The 10,780-nt window shown below is 45.6% G+C and overlaps 1 protein-coding gene across 1 annotated transcript; it reads left to right on the forward strand.

Moving 5' to 3' along the window:
* The first annotated feature begins 3,506 nt into the window (after window positions 1–3,506).
* On the forward strand, window positions 3,507–10,490 carry LOC115339027 (E3 ubiquitin-protein ligase RNF4-like). The gene is made up of 7 exons (XM_041126218.1): window positions 3,507–3,969; window positions 4,446–4,566; window positions 5,534–5,613; window positions 7,980–7,989; window positions 8,454–8,556; window positions 9,334–9,382; window positions 9,730–10,490. The coding sequence occupies exons 1-7, from the start codon at window positions 3,961–3,963 to the stop codon at window positions 9,877–9,879; spliced, it is 522 nt and encodes a 173-aa protein (XP_040982152.1). The 5' UTR covers window positions 3,507–3,960; the 3' UTR covers window positions 9,880–10,490.
* The last annotated feature ends 290 nt before the right edge of the window (window positions 10,491–10,780 follow it).

Raw genomic sequence — 10,780 nt, forward strand, 5'->3', positions numbered from 1 at the left:
TTTGCAGTAGTTCAAAACGAGTGTGCAAAGAGAATTCACATTACCTGGACGCGGAATGTTGCAGAAGTGGTTGCCTAGGCGAGTCCTGTGCTGAGGAAGCAGGAGACTGAAAGTCAGTTCCCAGCGTTCTGTGGTAGGGAGCAAACTCTGAGCCGTAGTCTTCTACGTCCCCGGTGAGAACATAAGGCAATTTGCTCACATTTGTGAGAAAACCTCTTGAGTAACTGCACAGGTAAATGAATTCATCAAACCTGATAAGGATCACATCGGGGAAGGGGGTTCTGTGTTGAGCCTGGTACATAATAGGTAGTCTAAGTAAAAAAGAAAAGGGGATGTTGACTTAAATTTTAGAATATTTTCAGTTGGAAGGGACCTACAATGACCATGTAGTCCAACTGCCTGACCACGTCAGGGCTGACCAAAAGTTAAAGCATGTTGTGAAGGGCATTGTCCAAATGCCTCTTAAACACTGACCGGCTTGGGGCATCGGCCACCTCTCCAGGAAGCCTGTTCCAGGGTTTGACGACCCTCTCGGTAAAGAAATGCTGCCTGATGTCCAGTCTCGACCTGCCCTCGTGCAGCTTTGAGCCATTCCCGGGCGTCCTGTCCCTGGATCCCAGGGAGAAGAGCTCAGCACCTCCCTCTCCACGTCCCCTCCTCAGGAAGCTGCAGAGAGCAAGGAGGTCGCCCCTCAGCCTCCTTTTCTCCAAACTAGCCAAACTCGGTGTCCTCGGCCGCTCCTCACACCACATTCCTTCCAGCCCTTTCACCAGCTTTGTTGCTCTTTTCGGGACGCATTCAAGGACCTTCACATCCTTCTTAAATTGTGGAGCCCACAACAGCACGCGGTACTCGGGGTGAGGCCGCACCAACGCTGAGTACAGCGGGACAGTCCTCTTTTGAGCGGCTGGTTATATATCGGTGTTTGATGCAGCCCAGGACGGGGTTTGCCCTCTCGGCTGCCGGGGCACGCTGCTGTCCCAGCACCCCCAGATCCCTTTCTGCAGGGCTGCTCTCCAGCCACTCCTCCCCATTTATACTTGTGCCCCTTGGCGTTACTCCGTCCCAGGTGCACAATCCGCATTCCTGCTGGACCTGTTAGGTTTCATCCCATTAACCATAGCCCAGTGCTCCAAATCAGTAGATCCCTCTGCAAGGCCTCTTGTCCCTCAAGCGGGTCAACAGCATCTCCCAGTTTGGTGGCATCAGCAAACTTGCTAATGGTGCGTTCAACTCCCGCACCGGATCGTTGATAAATACATTTACCAGAACCGGCCCTAGGACTGAGCCCCGAGGAACACCGCTGGTGACGGGTCGCCAGCCAGATGTAGCCCCATTCACTACAACCCTTTGTGCTCTGCCCTTCAGCCAGTTCTTCACCCAGCGCACCATGAACCTGCTCATCCCGCAGCTGGACAACTTGTCCAGAAGGATGCCGTGAGGGACGGTATCAAAAGCCTTACTAAAATCCAGGAAACTACATCCGCCGCCTTCCCTTCCCTTCATCCACGAGGCGGGTGACCTTATCATAGAAGAATATCACATTGGTTAAATAGGACCTTCCCTTTGTGAACTTGTGTTGACTGTGCCTGAGGATTGCATTGTTCTTTAAATGCCTTTCAGTCGTGCTCAGTATCATCTTCTCCATAATTTTTCCAGGAACTGAGGTTAGACTAACAGGTCCGTAGTTCCCTGGGGCTTCCCTCATGCCCTCTTTGAGTTTGGAATAATAACGCTGGCTAGCTTCCAGTCAGCGGGGACCTCCCCAGACTCCCAAGACCTTTGGCAGATGATGGAGAGGGGTCCTGCCGTAACATCCGCTACCTCCTTCAGTACTCTGGGATGAATCCCATCAGGCCCCAGGGACTCGTGAACATTCGGCCGATACAGCTGGTCCCTTACAGTGTCGGTGTCCACAAATAGAAAGTCACTGCTCCTGCACTTGTGGTCCTCCGACTCAGAGGGCTGGGCAGCTGAATGTCTATCAGTATTATTAAAGACTGAGACAAAGAAAAAGTATCCAATGCCTCCGCTTTGTCTTCATCTCTATTAGTCAGGTGACCATCTTCAACAAGCTTTGGTCCAATGTTCTCTTCAGCCCTCCTTTAGCCTTTGCAATCCAGCGCGACTTTTAAAATGAAAAAATGGGAGAAAATCGACGGGTGGTGTACTGCGTTGCTTAGAACTGTGCGCAAATATATCTCTGGGCTTGAAGATTTGTGACTGAAGAAATACAGAGAGAAAGTTTACGAGGAAAAATATCAGTCAGGCTTCCTTTAACTCAAGGTTATGATTGCCAGTGCCATTCCATCCCACTGCATGGTTCCGTGTTTCTTAATCTGAGAACAGGTTAATAGCCTGCTAATTAGTTTTGATCTTACTACTGACACAGGCAAAAAAAAAAGGGGGGGGGGGGGGGTGGAGCCAGGGGAGGGATTTTATTTTATGCTTTTAGATGATGTGTTTCTGTGGTCATTGGTGCCCTTGTCAGGTCTTGCCTGAAGTCCCTACAACTCTTTTTTAGAGAAGACTAATTGCCTGGGAAGCCCCAACTCCAGAAATCTGGCATTTGGCATTGTTTCGTTTTGCCTTTAAGGCCATAACAAGACACCTACACCTTGACAGTGGCCCCTTACCATCCCTTTTCTGGGACAACGATGTTCATGGTCTACACGGAGCAGGCAAGGGCCTCTACCATCTGCAGGAATTTGTGCCTTTTCAGCTGATGTAATTATCCAGAACTGTGACAAAAGCAGTGAGCTAAATGTTCTAGAACGTTCGGGACCACAGAGGACTCAAGTAGTCAAGCGGCTTTGTCGCAAAAAGCAGTGGATGGTCCTGCGTATGCCTGTCTTCCCACGTGTCCGCCGAGGTTTGCCTTGTCACAGCTCGGGGAGCATCTTTGGCCAATTCGTGGCTGTGCCCTCTCTCTGAAGGGCTGTGTGCTGGTCTTTGCAGTGTAGGGCAAGGTCAGTATCGGGAGCAAGTGCATTTCTGCCTTGCCGCCTTCTTTTGTTTGACCGCAGTGGGATAGGCCTTCTAGTAAGACTTACCTTTGGATTACATTACTTCACTAGTTTTAAGGCTTGCCAGGGCTTCTGTGCTGTCCGACTTGTTAAAAACAGTTGGGGGCAGGGAATTCTAGATGGTTTCAGACCCCTGGATGAACGAGCAGCTGTGTGTCAAGAGGTGATGGTTTTTTTAAGATGGATTAGGAACAAAGATTTCTGTAGGATCTGTCATTGGACACTGAGTTGTCTGTTAAGGACTTTGGTCTTTTGTGCAGTAAAATGCAAGTTGTCTTGCAGGCTTGTTTCCTAGGCTTTGTAACCACTTTACTACTTCTGTCAAAGAAAATACTTTCCCTGCTAATTTGTAATGCTTTCTCTTTCAAAATTAGTTATCTGCCTTCTTTGGGGGCCTCCTACCACCTCTGCCCAGCTCCTCAGTGTGTGTTGCACACACGATAATTTTACCATGACAAGCTTTAAGAGTTCAGTACCACACAAACACTGCCTCGAGAGTCCATCCGTTGCTTTCAGTTCAACTGAATTGGGATTCCTTAGTATTTTTCTAGTCAGCTAACTAACAAGCTTATTCTGGGGTTTACCTTAGGAGATGGGCAAGAGGAACTGAGGCTTCAGGCCCAGCTGTGGGTGTCCGAGGCTCAATGACCAAACTCTGGGACTTCTTCTCTAGCTTTGGACAGAAACTGGTGATTCAGGAATAGGAATCTTGGAGAGGGGGTGTATTTGAGAGAACAAGCATTACACAGGGGTGATCTTCTCTCTTCTTTTCTTACAGGGTTGGAAGAACATCGTTCTCAGACCCTGAGAAATCTGGACTTTTTTAACAGTGTGCTACCTAAAGGAATATAAGGAGTTGATACTTGCAGCTTCCTTGCAATTAATTTTTTGGTATTTGTACCTCTCTTTCTGTGGTTTTAGATCAAGAAACGCCATGAGCACAGTAAGTGTTTCCCTACTTGATGCCAACCTGATTCGTAAAACCTGTTGTTTATGGTACCTCTATAAATGTTGTTAAGAGTTTGTGGTAAACATGGTGGAACAGAAGCGTATAAAAACCTCATGTAACTTCATGTTGTGTGATACTTAAGATTTTTCATCTCTCTAGGTGCTAGCAGTAGTTCAGAAGTGCTTACAATGTGAGCAGAAACCTGACATAATTGTGAACTAGTCTTCTCACTTGCAAACCCTCACGATATGTTTTTGCTTTGTGACCCAGCTGGCAAGAGGTCTGGGGTGATTTCTTTTCCGTGATGCGACACGTTCGCGTAGGGGTGACCCATACCACCGTTTGATGCATATGACAGCCTTTCCGGGGAGGGTTTTGCGTATCCCCGTGTGCTTTTGCCGGTGCTGCAAAGACGAGGGCCACATTAATATTCCCCTTAAAGAAGGTGCTAAGGCTTTGTTCTCCCTTAGACTCAACGAAAGCGCCGTGGAAGAGCAGTTAATTCTAGGCAAGCTCAGAAACGAAACAGGTTGATGGCTTCAACCACAGGAATGGCTTCAGAGGCAGAGCCAGCAGAACTTGAAGAAAGTGGTAAGCTTTCTTTTCAACTTGGTAAGAACACAAATTGCTTCTGGAGGGTTGGGTTCCCACTGAACGTGTGGTTTTTTTTCCTGTTTCTAGGCCTTTTACTGGGGAGGAAGAGAAAGCTCTTCTTTTAAAAAGCATCTAGTATGGCACCTGTAAACAACAAGCCTACTGAGAGCTGTTGTAGTTTGTTACTGGGATGCGATACATTCAGCCCTGGTGATAGATGAGTTGTGTGGGAAAGGTACTTGAGTGCAGGTCAAACATCTGAGTGTCCAGTCTGACGAGCTGCGAGTCACTGCAGCTGCCGCTGGAGACAGTGGCAAACTAAGTTTGGGAACTCCCAAGTTTTAAGAAGATACCGAGACGTTTGTTGTTAGTTGTGCCTTGTCCCTCAAGGGAGAGGCAGTACTTGGTCAGTCCTTTTCTGGAAAAAGTATCAGAACTTCAAAAGCCTCCTTGACCTCCTAAATAGATATCTAAGTTGCCACCTGGAATCCTAGGAAAGATTAAAAGTAATTGTTGGCCTCCAGGCAATTAATTATAGGGCTTTTCCAGTATTTGCTGTGCATTTGACTAAGAAAGGTTGGAAGAGACATGAGACAGGAACATTTACAGCAAGGGACTGTAAAATTATTATATCCTCTATGATTCGTGTTTTATGGTGTGTGCTAAACGTTCTGCAATGTTAGATGAATAATCTGTTGCTGTGTACCTCCCGCAGGCTGTTGTCCTACAACAGAACTGTATGAGGAGCTCAGCTGCTGTTCCTCTTGCATTGCAACTTGCAGAGGGCAGCGTGGTAATGCTCTGTGTGGACTCCTGAGGGCAAAGCTTGAGTGAAATGTTGGCTATGTTGCTGCAGGGGAGAGGGATAGGGCAAGGTTGAATCATACCTCAGCCTCTTACATAGTGGCAGGCAATTTTACTGCTCTTCCATCTCTGATCTTGTCTCTAATGTTCTGTTTTTAAGCTGGTGAGGAAGTAGTAGATCTCACATGTGAATCTTCTGATCCTGTAGTCGTTGATCTAACTCACAATGATTCTGTTGTGGTAAGTAGTGAATAGCACGCTTATCTAAATCTTGTGGTCACATTAGGTTTGTGTTGTGCTCCCTGACAGAATCTGACTTCAAGGATAAGTTTTAAGTTCAAAGTTGACTTGTCGTGGCATGAAAGCCACGCGTTACAGGTCAACAGAGAAGCTGCTCTGGAGCTGGAGCTTAGCAAAGCCCTTCCTGGGCACTGCAATACCGCCCTGTTTTCCCAGACTGTTGTGAATGTGCATGGGCACTTTTCTTGAAGAATTTCTGGTTAAATGTCTGTACAAAAAACGTAACCAGTTTAAGCAGTCTAGAGGTGATCCTGTGCCTCCTCGTTGCGCAGACATGGTGATAAACGCATTTCAGGTATGACGTTCTTTAAGGATGTAGACCCCTCATTCACTAAGTGTTAGTCTAAGGATCAGAGGAAGTCTGGTATACTCGTCATGGCACAGTCACGAATGTTGATGAAGAACCCTACAGATAAGTACTAAGCTTGAGGAATGTGGAAGACCGAATGCTAAGGCATGGAAGAATTCTGTTGAAATGCGTATCTGACCTCTATTTGAAGATCTGTACAGTAAAAGGCAGCGGATGTCATGAATGCAGAAGTAAAACTTAATCCTTACGAGGTTTGGGTCATAGTTTACCAAGGCCTTAGATATTCAAAAAGTCATCGTCTGGGCTTGTCTTCTGGCATGTCCATAAGTAGCCTGACTTAAAGGGTTAAAACACGGCTTTGATTTGCCACTTTAGACAGGGTTCCCGTTCAACCCCAAATGGGCCTATGAATGCATCAACGTCCATGAGTGTCACTTCCCGATAGTGGAAGAGTAATCTAAAATAGCTTGCTGCTCCAGCACTTGGGGAGAATACATACCCGTGATGGCTACTGTAACGTAAGGAGATGGAATTTCAAGCTGAAGCTATGATAGCTGTATCAAAGCTATAGGCGAATGACTTAACTAAAAAGCGAAGGAGGTAACAGTCAGTCTTTGACTTCACAAATATGAAGTGTTTAGCTGCAACGTCAGTTGAAGGTACTCCTGTCAGAGAGATGCCAAGCGCAACTGTAGCTGACCGTGGTACAAACTAGTTCTGGTTTTGGCTGGGATAGAGTTAATTGTCTTCCTAGTAGCTGGTATAGTGCTATGGTTTGGGTTCAGTGTGAGAAGAATGTTGATAACACCCTGACGTTTTCAGTTGTTGCCAAGTAGCGTTTAGTCTAAAGTCAGGGCTTTTTCAGCTTCTGATGCCCAGCCAGCGAGAAGGCTGGAGGGGCACAGGGAGTTGGGAGGGGACACAGCCAGGGCAGCTGACCCAAAGTGGCCAAAGGGGTGTTCCATACCATGTGATGTCATGCCCAGTATATAAACTGGGGGGAGTGGGGCTGGGAGGGATCGCTGCTCGGGAACTAACTGGTCATCGGTCGGTGGGTGGTGAGCAATTGCACTGGGCGTCACCTGTATATTCTAATCCTTTTAGTATTGCTGTTGTCATTTTATTAGTGTTATCATTACTAGTTTCTTCCTTTCTGTTCTATTAAACTGTTCTTATCCCACGAGTTTTACATTTATTTCCCCCCCCCCCCCATTCTCTCCCCCATCCCACTGGGTTGAGGGGGAGTGAGTGAGTGGCTGTGTGGTGCTTAGTTGCTGGCTGGGGTTAAACCACAAGTTTATTACTCCAAGAAGTCTTTAAGAAATCTGCTTTTTTTACTGCTATTTTTAAAGCTAGAATAGTATTGGATCCAGTCCACAGTGTAGTTGATAACCTCAGTTCTGGGATGCCACTGCTGCCGTGCAAACCTGAAACAAGCGGCAGGAGTAGCAGGGGGATATCTCCTGCTGGGATTGTTCCTGAGCCCTTTGCAAAGGAACGGCCTCAAACTTTGCGACATCGTCCGCATTGCCCCAGCTCTAGTTCCAGCAAAGACAATAGTGGGTTTGGGTCTGGGATTTTTTTCTCCAGCAGCTGTTAATCTAATATGAAGCGTTTATGGCTATCACACCTGAATTGGCCTGTTTGGGGGGAGGGAGAGGGAAAGAATGTCCTCCAGCCTAAATCGGATTAGGGTCCTGAAACTGGGCAGCAGGGAGAAGGGTGTTCAGGTGGTTCGTAAGCTGCCTCCATTTCTATCCCTTTGCAGCAGCGTGAGCAGAACCAGAAGCAACCCCTTCGTTATTTTCAGAGCAGCAGCTAATTTACTACTACTTCTAACATTCTTCATCAAAATAAGAGAGTGATATCCTACTCTTCTTAGCTTGTGTCGTTGTAATTGCTTAGCTTGTCTGGCATTTGTATGTAACGCTAGAGGTGCATGCCAAAGTCTAATTGTATTTTCTTTTCTCTCCCTTCCCACACGTGTTGATGCAAGATTGTCGAAGGTAAGTTGACATTTTACAACTGATAATGGAATTGGCCTAAACTTAAATTTTATTTTTGTCTTTTCCAAAGAACCTGGGCAGCATGGATTGAAACTGCATTTACCAAAAGACAAAGCACAGTGCTAAAGTATCTGGCTGGCCAGTGTCTCAGAGAACGGATCCAATCTGTGTTTGATGGTCGCTATCGGAGGTTGTAGAAAGTATCTGAAATGGGTCAAAGCTGCTCAAAATACTTTTTCTTATTTTCCAAATACGGAATTTCTGTAAGCCCAAAGTTGATGATAACTTTAATTAGCACTGGAATACCTGCTTTGAATAAGAAAATGTTGAAAGGCTTTTTTAGCCTGTATTGCAGCGAAGTAACTAAAGGGAAAGTTAGAGACTGTTTATAATCATGCATTTCAAGGATAGTTCCAGGGCTATATATTTTATAATATAGCTAACTCACCAAATTTAACTTCCAGAGAATCAGCAACAAAGGAGAGATCGCAGACTAAGAGGCCAGCCAAGGTTCCATATCTGTATACTGATTAGCGATGATGAAGACGAACCAAGAGACAATGATGTGTATGTGAAAGATAAAGTGTCTTTCTAAAATCTAATTTTGATATACAGTAGAAACCGATTCCTTCCAAGCTTTTGGGTTCTCTTTGATTACTATGCAAAAACTTCAGACCTAAAATATAATTGCATTTCTAGAAGAGAACCCCAGAAAACCCCAAACAAACTTTTGTTCTGTTGTTTGCGAAACCCTTCTCTAACGTATCTTACAGTACAGCTTGAGATACGCTGAGATGCTTGCAATACATAAAAGACACAGCCAAACAGTCTGACAATATGCTTCATATAATCACACATTTTATAAGGAAGGAGTTCCTGGTATGAATATGTTACTGGGCTGGGATGTTGCCCTAAATTAGAATAGGGGATGTTTTAAGTTCTGACAACCTCTTTCACTTCTAGAATGAATAGTTTCCAAAGGACAGCTAGACGCTTTTGTTACAAAACTCTTGGGTTTGTCCTGTGGAAGACGAAGACTGCCATACGTATACTGCACAGCGCTGTAGAGTGCTGTTATTTCTAATAACAGAGCAGGGTGACTGACTGCATCCTCCCCTAATGAAAACCAAGATGCTGTTTCCTTTGGGTGAGGGAGACCCTAACTGCTTAATAAATGCAGCAGCTTGAGCGAGGTAAAGGTACGCAGGGATGTTCAGATGAAATGCATCACGGCTGGTCTGTGCAGTCGGATGATTACGTGACGTTTTATGTATTGGTAACCCTCAGCGCACGGTGAAATTAATGGATGCATGTTCTTTCTGGTTTTGTTCTCTCTACCGCAAGGCCGACTGGTACCGTTAGCTGTCCGATTTGCATGGATGGCTACTCAGAGGTAAGGATCCCCATGTTGTCGTTGTTTCTTTTTTGTCGGAGGGAGAGCGGGGCAGAGGGTGAGCTGTGCAACTCTGTTGGGTTACGTGGGAGGCTACAGGCAGCTGGCTTGAAGTACAGACCTTGGTTTGCCGGTGAACCTAGCTTGTAACCCAAAGTCGTTTCTTAGTGGTGTACGTAGAGGGCGCAATGCTTTCCAAGATGGCCCTGGGAGATCTTTGGGTTCCTTATAATTCAAGTAGTCATGTACCGTTTCCAGATACTCCAAGTCCTATTTGCCTGGTGCCAGTAGACCAGCAAAGCTGAATTCTTTCCCCCACATACCCGTTGTGGCTTCTTTTCTTCCAGATTGTGCAAAGCGGACGACTGATCGTGTCAACTAAATGCGGCCATGTCTTCTGCAGCCAGTGCCTCCGTGATTCCCTTAGGAACGCCAACTCTTGCCCAACCTGCAGGAAGAAACTCACTCACAGACAGTATCATCCCATTTATATATGAGTACTTCTCTTTCTCAGGACAGACTCAGCAGGATTTTGGGGGAAAATGTCATGTTTTCAGTGCTCTGAAGATTTAAAGAGCAGCAGGTTGTCCACAGATCCAAATAAAACGGATTCTTTTTGGGTTTTGGAGAATAACTTGTACGTATATAGACAGCTTTTTCTATGGTCCAAGCTGCTTCTTGTTATGTCCCTGGTTATGATGTTAAATTTGTGACTGTCTCTAAAGTAGACCAGCAGCCTATATCAGAAAGGAAGCAGCGAATCCATTTCCTTCTACTTTTTTTAATGCTTAAATAAGAGGGGTCTGAATATTTTGTTATTTCTTACTCTTTAAATTATTCCCACTGTCGCGTACAGGTATGGAATAGTTACCTTTCAAAATACAGATGACCAATTTGCCGTTTCATTACACTTTTGTTTTTATCCTGTGAGAAGCTCATGACTACATTGCTTTCTGCCATACCATCTTTGCCCAAGTGGAATAAGTTGTAACGATGGATCGTTTTATCACAAATCCATATTAAATTGACAGCCAAGGTCATGCAATAGAATAACCTGCTGTTAACCAGCAATCAGGTGTTTTAAGCAGAAGGCTGTGCAGACACATAGACTGTTGTGATGGGTGAGTCCTTGCTGCTTCATTTAAACCCTTGGTCTGCTTCTGCTGAAATACCAGATCCATCAGAACTACCCTCTAATCTGCAGTCAGATTTGATGCTTTGGCGGGACAAAGCGGGCAGCAATTGCAGAAAGCTGTTCTCACTTGGGGTCTTACTGTAGCTCACATTTTTGGAGAGGAGAAGGGATAAATATGAAATATGAGCCAGATACCAAAGTTTGTGAAGCTGAAGTCCAGGACTGGGGAAGCACAGTCCTGGGCTAGGAAGCCAGGTAAGAAG

Source organism: Aquila chrysaetos, chromosome 1 (assembly GCF_900496995.4).
Source record: "Aquila chrysaetos chrysaetos chromosome 1, bAquChr1.4, whole genome shotgun sequence".
Classification (NCBI taxonomy): Eukaryota; Metazoa; Chordata; class Aves; order Accipitriformes; family Accipitridae; genus Aquila; species Aquila chrysaetos.

Excerpts from the sequence above, each read along its gene's own strand:
- LOC115339027 (XM_041126218.1), top strand. Across the intron at positions 4,567-5,533 it reads AGCAGAACTTGAAGAAAGTG|CTGGTGAGGAAGTAGTAGAT; the intron begins GTAAGCTTTCTT and ends TCTGTTTTTAAG. Across the intron at positions 9,383-9,729 it reads GCATGGATGGCTACTCAGAG|ATTGTGCAAAGCGGACGACT; the intron begins GTAAGGATCCCC and ends CTTTTCTTCCAG.